Source organism: Otolemur garnettii, unplaced genomic scaffold (assembly GCF_000181295.1).
Source record: "Otolemur garnettii isolate 467f Iridium unplaced genomic scaffold, OtoGar3 scaffold00047, whole genome shotgun sequence".
Classification (NCBI taxonomy): Eukaryota; Metazoa; Chordata; class Mammalia; order Primates; family Galagidae; genus Otolemur; species Otolemur garnettii.
In genome coordinates, this window is record NW_003852442.1 from 10,416,035 (window position 1) to 10,436,081 (window position 20,047).

Genomic DNA, 20,047 nt, shown 5'->3' on the forward strand with positions numbered 1-20,047 from the left:
CTGTTTTCAGGCAAAGAAAGCGAACAGGCCAAAATGTCATCAAACACGTCTGTGGATCCTCCCTCCTGGCCCACCCACCTCTCCATCCCAGGGCTCAGGTGGCAGAATATGCTCACAAAGGTACCACCTGGACAAGACCTCATGAATTTTAGGCTTTGGGGGGAAACTGGCCACTGAACTGAAGATAACATGTTAATCAGAGTGACGTGGTAGGGAGTGCAATGGGGCTGTGAGAGCACAGAGGAGGGCACAGGACCCCAAGTGGAAGGTGGCAGGGAGTGGGTGAGGCCTGATACATGAAGGATGGAGGACGTGCTTAGTGGGGTGTAGGAGAGCATGAGAGAATGTTCTGGGGGGGAAGAGCAGGTGTTAAGGTTTAGAGGAGTATATTTTAGCAAGTGGGAGAATTTTCTAGGGGCTGGAACACAAAAGCTGCCAGTCAGGGGGGACAGGAATGGGTACTCCTTTCTGGGGAGACATGATCAGACTTGAGTTTTGGAAGGAAGAATCAGCTTATTCCGTGGACAGACTGGGGGAGGGGGCAGGGCGGGAGGCTGGGACCTAATTAAAAGAAAAAGATGGTCACCATCACCAGTCATCAAGGAAATGCAAATCAAACCGTAAGCTACCAGTTCACACTCACTAAGATGGCTACGGGAAACACCTCCCAAACCACAGAAAATAGCAAATGTCAGCAAGAAAGTAGCGAAATCAGGACCATCACACCTTGCTCACAAGAATGCAAAATGGTGCAGCCATTAGGGAACATGGTTTGGCAGTTCCACAAAAAGCTAAAAGTAGAGTTCCCATATGACCTAGCAATTCCACTCAGGGATAGGTCCAAAAGAATGGAAAGCAGGAGTCCAACAGTGTCTTGTACACCCATGTGCATGGCAGAATTAACTCCCAGTAGCCAAAAACTGAAAACAACCCAAGTGTCTATGAACAGATGAATGGGTAAAAGAAAGGTGGTACATCCTACGATGGAATATTATTCAGCTATAAAAAAGCAATAAAATACTGATGCCATGGGCAAACCTTGAAGACATTGAGCTAAGCAAAAGAAGCCAGAAGTCCAGGGACGGTATGACAGAAAGGAGGTTAGTGGTGGCCAAGGAGTCAGGGTGGGAAATGCGAAGTGACTGCTTAACCGGTAGGGGGCTCCTTCTGGGGTGATGAAAACGTTCTGGAACTAAGTAGTGCTAATGGTCACTCAACATCGTGAATGTACCTAATGTCCCCGAACTGCAAACCTTAAAAGAGTTAAAATGGTAAATGTGATGATACGTGTATTATACCCCAAGAATGAAACAAAAGCAGGCATTGCGTCATAAGTTAGAGGCCCTGCAAGTCCCAATAGCATTTTTCCTTTTTCCTCTTCAGCACACTCCAGGCAGTCTAACTGGTGGTTTTCTTACCTTTGCTCCCCTTAGAAGAGCCAGTCAGCTGCAGGTGCCCCTGCCCGGAGGCTCTGGGCAGCTACAGTCCAATGGGGAGGGGGACCCACAGCACCTGGTGGGCCACCCCGGGAGGCGGGAGGGAGGTTTTAGGGTCCGGACAGCTAACAGCAGCCCGCACGGAACTTTGGGGGTGGGGTGCGCGCCCTCTGGTGGGCAACAAGAGAACAGCCACCTAATTTCCACCGTCAGACCTCTCCGCTCTCCCGCCAGACTCACTCGATAGTTGCGTTCAAGGGACAGTGGGTCCCCAACCCTGAGAAGTTCTCTTTCCACACAGCGCCCCCAAAACATTCACCCGGACGCTTGTTGTCGATGAAAATGTATCAACCATGTATCCAAAGACACAAAAAACTTCTCCCATTACGGATTTACCCTCGTCGTCCACGCATCAGAGTTATGCTCCCGAGCAACTGAGTTTGAGGTTCACCAAGTCCAAACACCAGCAGCTCCAAGTCGGGGAGCGGGGGCCGAGGGTGCTAAGAATTAGACTGAGCGACAGCAGGGGGCCGGCGAGGACACTGAGCAGAGGACTTAATGCTGACCAGAGGGACCAGGAAGGCTGGCAAGGGGCAGGTGGCATTTGAGCTGAGCGTAGGGTGAAGGGCAAGAACGCTCTAGGTGAAAAGGCCAGTGCACTGCCAGACCCTCCTCACAGTCCGGGTGCGCCTCCTTCCGTGTCACCGAGAACCTCCAGCTCCTTCTGTCTCACCGAGCACCCTCCCCACGACAGCGTGGTGGCGTTGATCCTCCACCAGGCCGGTGGCGTATCCCGCGCGGTGCATTGCTCTTCCCACCACCTCGCCTCCCACCCTGCTATGTGACATGTGGACTCCGAATCCACCATTCCCATTTCTGTCCTGGACCCACCTCTTACCTCCTGAGGGAACGTTAAGCAAAACCTCCCGCCCGATCACTCCCAGGGCCCACCAGCAACTTCCCCCTTCCCACATGCTCCTCGACAGTAGCTCTATTTATGTGGGCCTCTGAGCAGGATTTTAAGGAAAGTTTGCGTGGCTGGACTAACCGTTTCTTCCGACTCCGGCCTGCAGGGTGCGGGGTGGCCCCCGGCTCGGCTTTGCCAGGTCAGGGGTCCCTCCAGGCCTCGGCCTCCACGTGCTCATCTCCGCCCTGACTCACCCCCAGCGGATCTGTGGGCGATTCCCCACTGCGATCTCGAGCTGGGGAAGTTGTTGCAGGGCTACCCCTCCGGGTCGGAGTGTGGCGAAGGGGACCCGGGAGGCCTCTCGCGGGGGGTTTCTTCCCGCCCTTCTGGAGCGGGAGCAGCGTTCGGCCAGCCGCGGCCGCCAGAGGGCAGCAGGAGCCAAGGGGGCGGAAGGGCTCCCGGGGCTCCTCTCCGCCCCCGCACGGGAAACAGGACCTCAGGCGCAAGGTCCCGCGTCTGCGTCCCAGTCCCCTTCCGCTCTGCGTCCAAAACCAGGAAGGAGGCCCAGACGAGAGACAGACCAGCCGAGCGACCACGTGGTGCCCGCAGCAGTAAAGGCCTGCGCAGGACCCGAGGCTGGGAGCACATGGCCTGCGGAGCTCTGGGTGGGGACCAACACACACGCGGGAGGGCGACGACAGAACTGTGCCCCTTACCGTGGTGGCCTGCGCTGCGGACAATCAGAGAAGAGAGGCTCGGTGTGGGCCTGGCTTGGGGAAGGCTTCCTGGAGGCAGAGCTTTGGCAGAGGGTGGGTGGGATTTCGGTGCCCAGCAGGGGGTGGGAGCCGCACTTCAGGAACTTTGGAGCCACTTGTGGACAGGCCTGCATGGTGCGAACCCATGACACCGTGCGTGGGCCACTCGCCAGCACCCCCCCCACACACACACACACACACACACTAGCCCATGGGTGCCCTGCAGCAACATGTTTTACTCTGAGCTTCCCCTAATCTGACCAGGGCAGGCCCAGTGGTTCGCTGAGGGTCAGTGTGACAGGCTGGAGCAGGGGAGGCACCTTGCACTGTAGGGACAAATGATGCTGATCAGAACTTAAGGAGAAAGGCTTTAATCCCTGCCCTTCTAGGCTCCGGTTCAGAAAAGAGAAGTGTTTTTCTACGGGGACAGGGGCCTCTGGTGCTGTCCTTAAAAGGCCTCCCCTGGACCCAGGACTGGGACAGACTACAGAGTCTACAGGATATCAGGACTCCTGAGTGATGAGTCATGTGACTACCCAAGGCGTTCAGGTATTTAAGTGCCTTCCTCACCCTCTGAACCCCCAGAAGGAAGAAGTCTGCTGGGAGAGAGAAAACCATCAGGGGCTGTGGAGAGGGCCTCTAGAACCCTGGGACCAGCCCTGTACTGCGCTATCCAGAGGGACCCACGGCCCAGAGACTAAGGTCACGCAGGACATCGGTGGCAGATCTGGGACTTTAGGTTCTGTTCTCAGTGATTTTTGAGTTTCCTTGAGTCCCTGCCTTGGTCTTGCCACAGCAGAGAAATTGGACGCTGTGGGAAGCCAGGGCCACAGGATTCCCTGTGCTCCCTCCCCTGACTGCCCAGACATGCAGAGACTGCTGGTAACCAGGGAAGGTTGGGAGATCCTGGCCTTCTGACCACCCCTCTGCCCCAAGTAAGAGACCATGTTAAGTGCTAATTTGCTGTGGGGCCAGAGGGTGTCCTGTCCATCCCTGCACCTCAGTTTCTTTGTAAGTAAAGACTTGGACCACACAGTCACTGTGTGGTCTGGAATTGCCCAGAGGAGGGCTGGGTGGTCATGGAGGAAAAGGGTCCTGATGTCTCTCTTCCCCAAGGTGTGTTCTGGGGGCTCCTTCTTCCTGTGCCCAGCTCCTGGAAGGCCTAGGGTGGGGTAGACTTGCACGAAGGCATCCTTGGGACACTCCACTAAGGCCCTATGCCATGTCCCTAGCTTTCTGACAGAAGTGTCTCCTTCAAAGTCCCAAAGGCAGCACCCCCCAACTGGCAGCCCCTGTGCCACAGAGAGCAGGAGCAGGTGTCTGTATGAGGGGCAGGCCTCCGCACATCTGTGCACGTGGGGATCTGTGGAATACTTTGTGTGTCTGTGGGAAGATCAGTGTGTATATCTAGGTTAGCCCTTGGGAGAGGTTTGGGAGTTCCCTGCCTACATACATCTGTGCATGTGCATGATGTAGGTATCAGATGTGCACACACTCAACACCCACCACCTTCTCTGGGCAACACTCTCACTGAGCCACCACCAGGCGCAGGTAATTCAGTCCTCACAACCATAGCTAGGAGGCAGGTTCTATCATCACTCCATTTTACAGATGGTAGAATAGAGGCCTGAAAATGTAAAGAAACTCCTCCATGCCTCAGTTTCCTCATATCCAAAACCGGGAAATGGGCAAAATGAAGATTGTGTTGCTTTTTTTTTTTGAGACAGAGCCTCAAGCTATCCGCCTGGGTAGAGTGCCATGGCTTCACAGCTCACAGCAACCTTCAACTCCTGGGCTCAAGCGAGTCTCCTGCCCCAGCCTCCCAAGTAACTGGGACCACAGACGCCTGCCACAACGCCTGGCTATTTTTTGGTTGCAGCCGTCATTGTTGTTTGGCGGGTCCAGGCTGGATTCGAACCCGCCACCTTAGGTGTATGTGGCTGGTGCCTTAGCCACTTGAGCTACAGGTGCCGAGCCGATTGTGTTGCTTTTTAAAAATAGATATCACACATTTCCTAAGCATTTACTCCTGTCCTCAGACTCTACTCTCCCAAGGGATGATATTGGTTTGACTTATTCTGTAGCCCTTCCACAGCCCCATGAACCTACAGTAGACTTAGGGTGGGACTCTTGTCATTTGTCTGGTTGAGAAAACAACCCTAAATGATTAGTTTTGTGGCCATGCAAGACTAGTTTCTAAAGCAGCAACTTTGTTTTGGCTTTCCTTTTCTAACTGAATATACAAATCTTTTTTAATGCTATTGGAACAAATTCTCTCATCTATTTCTTCCCCCAATGTATTTATAAACTCATGAATGAAACAGGTGCCAATGAATGGTTTTGAGGAGCATTCTTTTCTAACTGTAAAACCAGAATCATTCACCATCTTTGCCATGGTCAGGTAGGGCTCAGTTTGAAATGTGCAAACACATGTAACTCATCAAGCCAATCCTCAGAGTGGGGGGTCATTATTACTGATATTAATGCTTTGCTTTTGTTACTGTCCCTTAGAATCCGTAGTAAGCAAAGCCTGTATTATGCTGTGGCCCCAGCTCCCTATCCCACACCCACAGTTGCCTAGGGCACCCTTCCATACTCCCCTCCCTGCTCATGCACGCAGCCATGCTGAAGACCCTGGGAGAAGCATTTCCAGGGCAGGAGTCCAGCAAAGCCCTCTGTGCTGGAGGATGAAGACATCTGTTCAGCCCCTGTCCTCCCACCTCCCATTATGTCCCCTCCAGCCCAGTACAGGGTGGAGAATCTGAGGTGATTCTGCAGGAGTCCAGTCTTGGAGTGTGTGTGGCTTTCCAGAGAAGGGACACTCAACTGAGGAGTGGTGGGTGTGAGTCCACAGATGGGAAGCAGGGTGGTGCAGAAAAATGACACATGGCTCCATTAAAGGGGACGTTTCTTAACGCCTCAATTAGCAAAAGCCAAAAAACAAACAAACAAACAAAAATCTCTGTCTTGGACTATTAACCTACATGTTTGTCTCTGAGGCTGCAGAGCTCCCACCAAGATTGGATCCTGGGCAGTGGGCAGGTGGGGACAGAAGAGAGTGTCTTGACCCAGCACCACGAATGAGCCTCAGACACCGCAACCCCAAATTGGTAGAGAGGCTGCTGGACATGGGCTTTCAGACACAACTTCAACTGAAAGTTAAGAATCACAGTCCTGGCTCGGCGCCTGTGGCTCAAGCGGCTAAGGCACCAGCCACATACACCTAAGGTGGCGGGTTCAAATCCAGCCCTGGCCCGCCAAACAATGACGGCTGCAACCAAAACAGCCAGGTGTTGTGGCAGGCGCCTGTGGTCCCAGCTACTTGGGAGGCTGAGGCAGTAGACTCGCTTGAGTCCAGGAGTTGGAGGTTGCTGTGAACTGTGATGCCACAGCACTGTAACCAGGGGGAAAGCTTGAGGCTGTCTAAAAAAAAAAAAAGAAAAGAAAAAAAAGAATCAGTCCCTTTAGCTGGGGACAGAGAGCAAAAGGCCAATGGGACTTTGTCTCTATCCTGTCCAAACATTCTGTTCCACAGATCCAGAAGATGAGTTCCCAGAATGGGAGGACATGCCTGAAGCCACAGAACAGAAATTAAAAGTTGGTTTAAAAAAAAAAAAAAAACCATTTCTAATAGGGCCACACCTGAACACCTGGAAGGACACCTAGTCAGTATTCTGAGCCCACCCCCTAGCCATTGCTTCACTGTGTGGGGGTCACTCTGGCAGCCACAAGAGAAAATGACCAGTTGTCCACTTTAGTTTCCTCCTGAACTTTTAGGGCCCATCCACAGGATGGATGCCTGCAGGTCTCAGTACCCTCACCTACACTCTTAGAATTGTCTCTGCAAACAGCTCAGACAGCCAAGAACTGTGGGGGTGAGAGTAAGCAGGATTGAGAGGCAGGTGTAAAGGGAGAGTCTGGGCAGAGGAGGGAGGCAGAGAAGGGGCCACAAGGCAGGGTGTCAGGGAGAGGAACAATGAACAGGTAGAGGCACAGCTGGGGTAACTGGCACCAGGTCTGCAGGGCATCTCTCTGCGGCCTGGAAAAAAATGACAACTACCGTCAAGAGGCTCTTCAGAAGTGGGGCTTGTTTTCCTTCTGAAGGTGTCCCCTTACAGAAGCACCACGGGCAGCCAGCTGTATTTCTGGCATGCCAGAAAATCTCGAACGTGAGCATCTGAAGGATCAGTGACACTCCCAGTCCAAGTACCTGAAATAATTGTCGCACATTCAGAAACCGTCTGGTGGTTTCAGAACTAAATGTTATTTGGCTTCCTGACAGCTTGACTGTTCTTTTTCTTTCTCAGAATTTTTTTACAGGGATGATAGATTTCCTTCTAAATAGTATCTTTAGACTTCCAAGATGTTCATGATGCCAAAGATCTTGAAAAGCACTACAAAACCAGGAAGCCAAGGCAGTCACCTTATCTCAGAACCTCAAAAACCAGACGTATGGTGCAGTTCCACTTACTGTAAAATGGGAACCCTCTAATAGGGTCAGCAGGACAGCATTTTACACTTACATAAAGGGCATCTATAGTACATGTTATTTTTGAGGGCTGCACAGCATTCCACGTACGCATATATACCAATATGATGAGCAAAAATTCTTAGAGTATTGCTGAGACTGAATATCTCAATCATTTTATATATTTTTAAAAGCTGCCTGTGTTATTTGGTTTTGATTGAATTATTTATGTTCTTTTAATTATAAAATCTTTACTTCAAAACTTTTATAAAGGTATTTTCTGCTTTACCTTTTAACCATATTCAGATTTAAAATGAAAACATACAGAAATATTTAATTTTGAGTCATCAAAATTTCTCATTTTATCTCCTGTGGCTAGTTTCTAGCTTTCATCTGACACTTAGAAAGTTTTTCTCTACCTTGTGAAAATAAATTTATTCTTATCTTTTTTCCTTTTTTAAAGAAATCTTTATTTTTCCTCTTTACAAAAGTATGCATGCCAATTGTTTAGAAAACTAAACAGAAATAAATTAATTTAGGTAGAACACAATATGTGTTTTCCTTTCCAAGAATGAGCTTTCTCTTTTCATTTGTTCAAGTTTCCTTTGGTAGCCCTCGGTGGAGATTTTTAATTTCCTCCATATAGGTCTGCCACAATCATTGTTTATTCCTAGAAAATATTTTCTGTGAGGAATGGGATATTTTCTTACATCATATTTTCCAGTCCTCACTGGTATAAAACTAACTTTGGATATTTCTTTTTAATTGTTCATCCTTTTCTGATTAAAAATTAAATTTAAAAAACACTTGTTTCCATGTGAAGACTCTATGTCATATTCACTTCCCTCTCAGGGTTTCCCATCAGGATAAATCTGATGATATTCAATCCATTTTGGCATTAACCTTCAGATTTTTCTACACCTTTATTATTAGGACTTTCCTTCACTATGGACACTCTGATGCTGACTAAGTTGGAAACTAAACCTGAAGGCTTTTCCACACACATTACACACATAGGGTTTCTTCCAGGTGTGAACTGTCTGATGTATAATACAGTCAGAACTAAAGCTGAAGCCTTTCCCACAATCCATACATCTGAAGGGCTTCTCTCCAGTGTGGCTTCTCTGATGTCGATTTAAATGTGCATTAACATGGAAGGCTTTTCCACACTCCTTACACTGAAAGGGTTTCTCTCCAGTATGGATTCTCTGATGCACAATATAGTCAGAACTACAGCTGAATGCTTTCTCACATTCTGTACATTTGAAAGGTTTCTCCCCAGTGTGTACTCTCTGATGAGTAGTTAGTTTGGCATTGATACTAAAGGCTTTCCCACATTCCTTACATTGATAGGGTTTCTCTCCAGTATGGATTCGATGATGATCAAATAGGTTTCTTTTAGAAGTAAAGCATTTCCCACATTCATTACATTCAAAGGGTTTCTCCCCAGTGTGTATTCTCAGATGCTGAATTAGTTTTGCATTAACATTGAAGGCCTTTCCACACTCATTACACTCATATGGCTTCTCCCCAGTGTGGATTCTCAGATGCTGCCGAAGGTGAGAGTTACACCTGAAGGCTTTCCCACATTCACTACATCCATAGGGTTTCTCACCTGTATGGATTCTCTGGTGCTGAATTAACTTCCCTTTGACACTGAAAGCTTTTCCACATTCAGTGCACTCATAGGGTTTCTCACCTGTGTGGATTCTCTCATGCTGCATTAGTTTTGCATTAACATTGAAGGCCTTTCCACACTCTTTACACTGATAGGGCTTCTCTCCAGTATGGATGCTCTGATGCTGTTTAAGCTGGGAGCTGCACCTGAAGCCTTTTCCGCACTCATTACATTCATAAGGTTTCTCTCCAGTATGGATTCTCTGGTGTTGAATTAATTTTGCATTAACACTGAAAGCTTTCCCACAGTCATTACACTCGTAAGGTTTCTCTCCAGTGTGGACTCTCTGATGTGTAATATATGCAGAACTACAGCTGAAGCCATTTCCACATTCCTTGCACTGATAGGGCTTCTCTCCTGTATGGATTCTCTGGTGCCTGCTTAGACTCCCATGAACACTGAAGGCCTTCCCACACACCTTACACTGATAGGGCTTCTCCCCACTGTGGATTGTCTGATGTGTGATATAATGGGAACTGTAGCTGAAGCTTTTCCCACACTGCACACATTTGAAGGGTTTTTCCCCACTATGAAGTCTTTGATGCCAAATTAATTTTTCATTAATGCGGAAGTTTTTGCCATACTCCGTACACTTATAAGGCTTCTCCTCACTGTGGGTTTCTTGATGCTGATTAAGTTGAGAGTCACACCTAAAGGTTTCCACTAATTCTTCACATTTGAAAGGTCTTTCCCCAGAATTAATTATGTCATGCTTAATAAGTTTTGTGTCAAAGCTGGAGGCTTTCGCCAGTTCTGTACACTCAAGGGGCTGCTCTTCAGTGGAGATGGTATGACACTGATACAAGTTTGGACTCTGACTAAAGAAAAACTCCTCCATGGGGCTTGTGTCATTTTTCACTGGTCCATCAATGATGCTGATCTCGTCCTTCACATTTCCTGCTGAATGAATTTCCTGTTGTTTCTCTAGAATATAGGCTTCTGAGTAATTGGTTTCCTGGGAAAATTCCCTTTGAAGTTCAAATGATGTATAATCTTTTTCTTCACACATTTTTTCCATCAAATTATTGTTAGTCTGGATATCAATATCTACTATAAAAAACAGAAAACATAAAATGTCATGTAAGAACCAGAGTTAGAAAAAAGAAAAAATCTGCACTATAAAGGATCATAATCAAGGAGCTCTATAAAGTCATGTTTCTGAGAAACCCATCATGCATGATCTTTAGCTAAGGACAGAAAACATTAATGTAGTCAGTGTGTGGGTTAATTGGGGTTGCTCAAAAACATCAAAGACTCCAGGAACCTGCTGCCTATAGAATGAAACCCAGACTCCTTTCATTAAAGATCTCAGTATCACCTCCCTGACCCCTATTTATCAAGCGTATTATACTGCAAATTCTCCATTTCCAAAACATGACCAAGGACAACATCCTTGGTTAGGTATCATCTGACAAAGTGATCAATTCAAAAACAGCGAAAACATGTAAGAATAATGAAGATTCATTGAAAAAATGCAAGAGAATCTCATGGACCCCAAGTGAAGGAAATAAAAGTGAAGCCTCAGGGGAAAGGAGAAGTCGCCTGGCAGCTACTCTCCTTGCGCTGGTTAGAACCTTGCTACTTCAAGTGTGGTCAGTAACCAGAAGCAACCTGGGACTGTATCAGAAATACATACTCTTGGCCCTGTCCCAGACTTCCCAGAGGAAGCCTCCCCAAGGGATTCATTTACATATTAACACTTAAGAAGCAACTGAAAGCATTTTTCCCCCATAAGGGGGAAAAGTAAGGCTCTGTTCTGACCTTACTTCCGCTATAATGTACAGCTATCTCCCCTCCACAAAAAAAATAAGAATATTTAATTTTGCACACATTATAAGCTAAGCACTTGATATGTATTATTTCATTTAATCCTCAACCCTCAAGACTAGTACTATTACATCCTTTTATTATTATCCCACTTTCAGAAATGAGATGACTGAATCTTAGAAAACTGAAAGAACTAAGCTACTTTGAAGTCACACAAATAGCAAGTAGCACAGTTGGGACTGGACCTCAGGAAAGTCTAAAGACTATGCTTTCTACTGCTTGAACCACTTCTACTTTTATTTTCCTTTTTTGAGAGAAGGTCTCACTCTGTTGCCTGGGCAGGAATGCAGTGGCATCATGATAGCTTACAACAACCTCAAACTCCTGGGCTCAAGTGATCCACCCACCTCAGCTTCCCAAGAAGCTAGGACTACAGGGTATGTGCCACTATGCCTGATTTATTTTTACCCTATAATGGGGTCTCACAATGCTGCCCAGGCTCACTTCTGCTTTTTTATGTTAGAAGACTTTTAATTCTATATCCTCTACATTAAGTGGACAATGCTTAGAAAATGGCATGGGCTTCAAAAATTATTAATCCATTAATTTTGTCTGAAAAACACAGGATTCCAAAATTAGGATCACAAAGAGTTAGAATGAGGTATTTGGGGGAAAAAATATCTCTTCTTGGAATTAGACACAGCAAACTGCAAAGATAGACAAAACTGTACCTATCTCTATAAATCAACAAAACTTACCCAATTTTACTCTCTATGGCTGGCCAATAAATGTGACATGTTTACATGTTGCTAAAGTTGGCTTTCTTCCTAAAAAACTAACCTTTCCAACAGAATGGGCAGCATGTGCTCCCTTACCAGTCAAGAAGCCCTGAGGGCCTGGTTCTGTTCCAAAAGCCAATGGTGATGGGTCCCCCAGCTCACCTACTCCCTCCAGTTGTGAGATCACAGCAGGTTTCAGAAGTGGAAATCCTGTTTGGCAGAAGTAAACAGGACAGATAGATAAATAATTTCCTACATATAAGTTTCTAAGCCGCTTCTCAAGTTCAACTTAGCAATGGGAAGGGAAGGTAAGAACCCTAGGAGTCTCAAGCCTAAGGACCATGAGAAAGGGTTGGGGGCTTGGGAAGAGGTGTGTGGGAAAGTACGTGAGATCTTGGGAAAAGCCCAGCCTGCAAGCTGGGACAAGCAAGGCGATTCTGCACAAAGGGATACTAGTTTTTGATATTAGTGTGAAATATTTAAAAGTCCACTGAGATCCTTTAAAAGATTCAAGATACAGGTGAGGTGAGAGGGGATCTGAAGTGCTACTATGGAACAGGAAGTTACTGTATTCTACACTGTGTCCAAAACATAGCTGCTACAGAGTGGATCAAAAGTGCACACTAGTTCCAACAGAGTCCCTTATAGGCCTACAAAGAGTGTCTACAGGATTAGAACAGCCCTGGGGTTCCCACTCAGTAAAGGATTACCAAAGACCCCACCTGTAACCTATAAGGGGGAAGGAAGCCAGAAACCCCAAGTGGCAGAGTCTGGGTCCCAGGGGGAGACAGGCCTTACCCAAGGAGGCCACATTGTCATAATTCTCCAGCATCACATCCCTGTACAGGGCCCTCTGTGCAGGAGACAGACCATCCCATTCTGTCTGGGTGAAGTACACAGCCACATCTTCAAAGGTCACCAACTTCTGAAACAACAGGTTCCTGCTACCCTAGGGCCAATTTCATGGCTCAAGCCCTAAGTGAGGGTCAGAAGGCAGTACAAGGGTTTGGGAGTGATCTTGTGAGAGCACAAAACTAGTAACAAGGGAAAGATTTGAGAAAAAGCACCAGGAAAGTAAACCACAAGATAGCTGACCTCTCCCACAGCAGAGAAATCTCATGCCATTTTCATACTTATAAAAGTGTAAGAGATAATGTAAGCTGGGCTGAAAGAAAAACACTTTTCCATAACCAAATTCCTCCAAAGCAACCAACTCTGCTCTTTTAGACAGGTCACTTCCTTATTAGTAGACTCAGGATCCGCCCAGTTCCCAGGTTGTGTCATCCCCTTGAGGTCCTGGCTCCCTTGTGCCTGACCTCAGCTCCATTCTACTCCCCATACCTTGCCCTCATCCTCACACCTCAAGCTGCCTGCTAATACCGTCATGGTTTCCATCTCATCCAGCCCCTATCTGCCTCTGTTTGATCACCTCCTCTAGACTGGGGAGGGTGGGAGAGAAGGTCTCCTGTCTTCTGAAAACCCAGCATTTTCTATTACCCTCTCTCATTTAAGCCTCATCCTTTCCAACCATTCCCAAGACTTCACTGTTTCTCCATGAAGGCTTGGGAAAGAAGGAAGATCAGGTTTCCCAATGACTAGCCACCCTGCCACCCTTTCAGTTTCTCTTCTTTACACCACTAAGCTACGTGGTCAACACAAACTCTGCCACTCAGCACTGATGCTGGATGTCACTTCCAGGCCCAAACCTCCCTCCTGGGCAGCTGTGGCCTCTGGCTGGTTCTCTGCCCACTTCAGCATTCCATGAAGACTCTGAAGACTCACTGGCAGGCATTTGCCTGTCAACTCTTTTCTGCCAGGACTTATCTTCCTTAATCCTACTGACCTCCACCAATCAACAGTTCTGGTCCCACCTTAGTCTAGGTGTTTCTGTGAGTCCTCTTTATGTGACCTTGGACAGACCAAGTAACTTCTCTGCACAAAATTAAAGGCTTCACCTGCCACCACCCTTTTCCCCAATAAGTTGGCACTTCCTCCTGAACCCACACCTCAGGTGGTATCAGCACCACTGCCACAGGAAATCACAGTTAGACCATCCCATTCTTGTCTTCCCTCCCCGGTCCTTTATTTTCAGCCCTAATTCTTGACTCTGTTCTCAATAGTTTTGTGTCTTAAGCACTACTTGAGTTGGATCCCTCTTCTTTAACTACTATCCTTGATGAAGTCTACCTCACCTGGACCAATGGGATTCTTTCTGAAGTAGTCACTTTGCTTTTGAAACTTTCCTAAAAATTTTTTCAGACACAGCACAAATCTAACCAAATTAACATTACTGGTTCCACAGTTGTATGGCTAAGCAGTTATGAATCTCACAATAACTTTGTGACCTTGGGCAGGTTACTCTTCTTCCCTTCATTTCCTTTCAGTAGAAAGAGATAATACACCACCTATTGCAGAGGGCACCTGTCAGGACTGAACAATCATGCAAAGGGGCCTCAAATGATGCTACTGGTATTACTGTGACTATGATTATTCCCAACCTGTAGTCCATGGAGGTCCATGGATGAGCTTCAGGGGGTCCATGAAGTCCCTGAAAGTGTATGGAGAATTTGGTTTGTAGGTTTATTTTTCTAGAGGAGAAGGTGGAGAGCTCTTATCAGAGACTAAAGTCTGAGCCACTGCATCCCAAGCCCTAAAAGCCTCACAAGGACAATGAGACACTGTCCCACAGGGCTCGTTGTCCGTCCCTTTCCTTGATTCCACTCCCCCTTATCTTCCCCCACACCTGAATTCAAGGCACAGCCATTGCTCTCTTTGACCTGGTCTTGCTACTCCTCTCCCTACACCAGCCCCCTACACTGATGCTCCAGTACTCTGCAACTCTCCTTCATTAGTATCATGCACACAGCATCCTATACAGGCAGCTTCCATGTCCCCACCACCCTAGAGCCCTATGCAGGAATGCACCTGCACAGAAGTGTGCAGAAGATCACCCTCTGCCTTTGAACTTAACTCTCCTGCTGCCTCCTACTTGGCACCATCCTGGTCCACGCCACCCTCCCTCCATCCCATCTCCCTCCCACAAGTTCTAGTCCATCAGGTAGATGAACTTTCATCCCAAGGATCACAAATTTCTTCTCACTTCTCCTCAATCTGAAACTGCCCAGAGGAAGAGCTGAAGGATCCACAGCTAACCTGGGGCCAGGCTGTCAGGAGCATGGCTACATCACCTGGTCTCCATTCAGAGCAGGACTGGAGCTGAGGAGAAATGCAGAAAGAGGCAAGTGTGAGGCAAGTTACCCCCATCAGGAGTGGCACACCCCTCAGAGAAGATACCAAACACGGTAACCTGCATCCAAGCAGGAGTGTGAACAGGAGCTCCCACAGGAAAAAGGTGGTGATCTGTTCACTGGCTTGGTGCCTATGACATTGACACAGCCAAGAATCCTACCTAGGGTTTTACAATTCTGATATACATACCATACATTCAAAAAGAGTGTATATAAGATGTGTGCACAGCCTAAGAGATGATAAAATGAGACAGAACACATATATTTTAGGAAAATATAAAATTTCAAGACTGATGTTAGAAGCAGTAAAAATCAGAAAATAACCAGTCATTGCAGCTCAATTCACAATCATCAAGACATGGAAGCAGGCTCAGCGCCTGTGGCTCAAGCAGCTAAGGCACCAGCCACATACACCTGAGCTGGTGGGTTCAAATCCAGCTCAGGCCCGCCAAACAACAATGACAACTTCAACCAAAAAAAAAAAAAAAAACATGGAAGCAACCAAGTGCCTGTCAACCCACAAATGGATTAACAAGCTGTGGTATATGTATACAATGGAGTACTACTTAGCCATATGAAAAGATGAAGGCTTTACATCTTTTGTGTTTACCTGGATAGAGTAGAAATGAACCACATTCTTCTTAGTAAAGTATGTCAAAAATGGGAAAAAAAGAATCCAGTATATTAAATACTAATATAAAACCAATATATAAACAATGACACATTCATACCAAAGGAGAAAAAAAAATACAGTCTAGCAAGGGTGAGAGGAGAAGGGGAAGAGGGGAGGGAGGAGGAGGAAGGGCGATTGACAGAATCTGTCCTAATGTGCACAATATGAGGGTATTCAGCACACTCCCTGGGTGAAGGGCTCAACTACAACTTGAACTTTACTTAGATATGAAAACAATGTAACCTAACATTTGTACCCTCATATTAATATGAAATTAAAAAATGAAAAAAATATAACCAGTACCCGTGTTTTTGAAAAATCAATAAGAGGTTCCAGGGATGCTATTTGGGTCTCTTTTCTCAGGGGCTGGCAGAAGTCTAAGCCTTGGTTTATTTGCTATGAGAAGGCTGGAAAGTATGAGGAGCCAGCCTAGTACCTCACTTCCAGTCCAGATCCTCAAGGTAAGCCTGAGCCATGCAGAGGCTGACCTACCAAGATTCCTAAAGAGGCATTTGACTTCTTGGGGACATCAAGGGCTCTGAAAGAATGGGGTAATGTCAGGAAGGAACTGCTTCCTTTTCCAGGCCCTGCTTTCCTAGGGCCTGACTTCCCCTTCCAGTGTGCTGGGGCTGCGGCCCAGTCAACCTAGATTCTCTTGCAGTATCATCGAGGGTGATGCTTGTTTAAGAGAACAAGAAACAAGTCAAAGATCTTGGAAATAGCCTGTCTCTTAAACTGAATCATTGTTTTATTATCCTTTATACCAGTGGTTCTCAACCTTCCTAATGCTGCAATGTATTTTCATTGTTAAAAAAGAGTCATGACCCACAGGTTGAGAGCCGCTGCTTTAGACACCTTGTAATTAACCTAGGCAAAGTGAAAATGAAAGAGAAAGTTCTTTAAGCAGCCAGGCATAAACAGCAGCTGACTTCTCAGCAAAAACCTTTCAAGCCAGAGAGTAGGCTCCTACCTTTCTATCTTCTTAAACAAAACAACTTCCAACCTAGGATTCTGTATCCTGCAAAACTAAGTTTCATATTTGATGGAGAAATCCAATCTTTGACAAGCAATCATTGAGAAAATGTGCAACTACAAGACCTACTCTGCAGCAAGTACTCGGACTTGTTCTAAACACAGACCAACACAACAGACTCCCAGTAAAATAAAGATACCTGGAAACCAAAGGACAAAGCCTAGCTACCACAATGGTCCACATGAAATCAGACCTAAATGAAACTGAGAACAAATGAACCACTCAGAAGACTAATAAAACAAGACAACAGAGTTCACACAACCAACTCCACCCTACTCATCAATCCTCTCAATAAAGCAAACAGCTTGAATTCTCCACTGAAGAGACACATACTGGCTGACTGGATTTAAAAATACAAGACAAGTATATGCCATCTCCAGGAAACACATTTAAGGCAAGACTCAGGGTGACGGGCTAGAAAATATATTTTGTGCAAATGGTAACCAAAAGAAAGCGGGAGTTGAAATTATTATTGTAGGTACAACTGACTTTAAAGCAACAAAAGACAAGATGGTCAACGGAACAACCTAGTAAGGAGATATTTTATTTGTTTGTTTGGTTTTTGTTTTTTTTTTTCAGATTTTGGCCGGGGCCAGGTTTGAACCTGCCACCTCCAGCATATGAGGTCGGTGCCCTACTCCTTGAGCCACAGGCGCTGCCCGTAAGAAGATATTTTAATGCTAAATATTTATGCACCCAACTTAAACGTTCCCAGACTTACAAAGCAAACACTACTAGGTCTGAACAAAATGATACACACCACCACCTACTAACTAAGGATTTCAACACCCCACTGATAGAAGTGGACAGATCCTCTAAGCAAAAACTAAGCAGAGAAACAATGGACTTAAATATGACCCTAAAACAAATGGGCTTAACAGACATATACAGAACATTGCATCCTAGTGCTACTTAATGTACATTCTCATCAGCTCATGGATCACTCTCCGAAATCAATCATATCCTAGGTCTTAAATCAAATGTCAACATATCTCAATTCCAACAGAAACACTTATCCCCATGCAGTCATAAAAACTAAACAACCTATTGCTATACAATAACTGTGTCAAGGAGGAGATAACGAAGGAAATCACTATATTCCTTGAAAAAAATGACAATGAGGCTACAAGCTACCAAAACTTGTGGGATAGGGCACAAATAGTCCTAAGAGAGAAATTCATCCAGATTAAATGCCCACATCCAGAAATCAGAAAGAGTGCAAATAAACAATCCAATGAATCATCTCAAGGAACTGGAAAAAGAAGAGCAATCTAATCCTAAACATGGCAGAAGAAAAGAAATAACCAAAATGAGATCAGAACTAAATGAAATTGAGAACAAATAAACCATTTGAAAGATTAACAAAACAAAAAGTTGGTTCTATGAAAGACAGATAAAAAACAACCACCCTTGGCCAAATTAAACAGATACAGAAAAGTAAAATCTCTAATAAACTCTACCAGAAACAAAAAAGGGGGAATAACAACAGATACAGAAATACAAAGATCATCATACAAAAATCTCTATACCCAGAAATTTGAAAACAGGAGGAAATAGACAAATTTCTGGAATCATACTACCTCCCTAGACTCAATGAGGAAGAAGTGAAATTCTTGAACAGAACAGTATTAAGCACCAAAATTGAAATAATAATAAATCTTCCAACAAAAGAAAGTACCAGACCAGACAGTTTCATACCAGAATTCTACCAAACCCCCAAACAAGATCTTGTATGTATAGTGCAAAATATATCCTAAAACACTGAGAAAGAAGAAACCTTCCTCAACTCCTTCTAGCTAGCAAATATCACCCTGATACCAAAATCTGGAAAGGACACAACATAAAAAGGAAACTACAGAGCAATATCATTAATAAACACTGACATAAAAATACTTAATAAAATCTTAACAAATAGAATTCAGTCATGTCAAAAATTAATTCTCACAACCAGGTAGGCTTCAACCTAAGGATTCAAGGCTGGTTCAACATACGCAAATTTATAAGCATAATTCATTACATAAGTAAAAACAAAGATCATATGATTCTCTCAATAGACACAGAAAAAACACTTGACAAACTTCAGCATCCTTTTTTAATAAGAACACTTAGGAAAACTGGCAGAGATGGGATATTCCTTAAACAGATAAAAGCCATCTATGACAAACATTATAGTGAACAGAGAAAAACTGAAAGCATTCCTGCTTAGATCTGGAACCAGACAAGGATGTCTACTATTGCCACTATTCTTCAACATAGTGCTAGAAGTCCTAACCAATGCAATCAGACAAGACAAGGCTATCAAGGGTATCCAAATGGGGACAGAGGAGGTCAAATTAGCACTCACTGATGATATGATCTGATTCCTAGAAAACCCCAAGGACTCAACCACAAGACTCCTGGAATTAAAAAGAAATAGAGAAACATCTTGGGTTACACAATTAATGTACACAAATCAGTAGCCTTTATAAACAATAGTTAAGCTGAGAATCAAATCAAAGACACATATTCTTCACAGTAGCATCAAAGAAAATGAAATACCTCAGAATATATTTAACAAAGAATGTGAAGGATCTCTACAGAAACAACTAAAGAAACTGAGAAAAAAATTGGAGAAAATGTTAACACATTGAAGAACATATCATATTCATGGCTTGGAAAAATCAACATTGTTAAAACATCTAAACTCCCCAAAGCAATCTTTAGATTTAATGCAATAACCATTAAAATACCAACCTCACATTTTAAAGACCCTGAACAAAATATTTCTTCATTTTGTATGGAACCAGAAAAAGACCTGAATAGCCAAAATAGTTCTACAAAATGAGAACAAATCTGGTGGAAGCATCAGTTTACCAGATTTTAGGTTATACTAAAAGCCTATAGTGAATAAAAATTGACACAAAGATCTATCAAATAGAACAGAGAACCTAGAGATGAAACCAGCCTCTTACTGCCATCTCATCTTTGACAAAGCAAACAAAAGCATACACTGGAGAAAAGAGTCCCTAATCAACAAATGGTGCTGGGAGAACTGGATAGCCACAGCAGAAGACTGAAACTGGACCTGCACCTCTCACCATTTACAAAAATTAACTCAAAATGTATAAAAGATTTAAATCTAAGACATGAAACTGTAAAAACCCTAGAAGAAGGTATAGGAAAAATTCTTAATCTCGAGGGGCACCTGTGGCTCAAAGGAGTAGGGCACCAGCCCCATATACCAGAGGTGGTAGGTTCAAACCCAGCCCCTGCCAAAAACTGCCAAAAAAAAAAAAAGAAAGAAAGAAAGAAAAGAAGAAGAAG

The 20,047-nt window shown here is 45.0% G+C and overlaps 2 protein-coding genes across 3 annotated transcripts in view; both read right to left on the bottom strand.

Annotated features, from left to right (window-relative positions):
• Positions 1 to 8,011: 8,011 nt before the first annotated feature.
• Positions 8,012 to 14,340, bottom strand: ZNF23 (zinc finger protein 23). 2 transcript variants are annotated; one of them, XM_023514127.1, is made up of 4 exons: positions 14,289 to 14,340; positions 12,589 to 12,712; positions 11,887 to 12,000; positions 8,012 to 10,294 (listed from the first exon to the last, which is right to left on the bottom strand). In XM_023514127.1, the coding sequence occupies exons 1-4, from the start codon at positions 14,307 to 14,309 to the stop codon at positions 8,496 to 8,498; spliced, it is 2,058 nt and encodes a 685-aa protein (XP_023369895.1). In that variant the 5' UTR covers positions 14,310 to 14,340; the 3' UTR covers positions 8,012 to 8,495. The 2 variants fall into 2 exon arrangements, with proteins under 2 accessions (XP_023369895.1, XP_012661546.2); XM_012806092.2 differs by having other exon boundaries at positions 12,589 to 12,715; positions 14,289 to 14,339.
• Positions 14,160 to 20,047, bottom strand: part of ZNF19 (zinc finger protein 19) — a 28,410-nt gene continuing 22,522 nt past the window's right edge. The window contains exons 5-6 of the mRNA XM_023514128.1: positions 14,944 to 15,006; positions 14,160 to 14,338 (exon numbers count right to left, since the gene is read on the bottom strand). Of these exons, the coding sequence (XP_023369896.1) occupies positions 14,990 to 15,006 (17 nt within the window). The 3' untranslated portion in view covers positions 14,160 to 14,338; positions 14,944 to 14,989. The remainder of the gene's footprint in view (positions 14,339 to 14,943; positions 15,007 to 20,047) is intronic.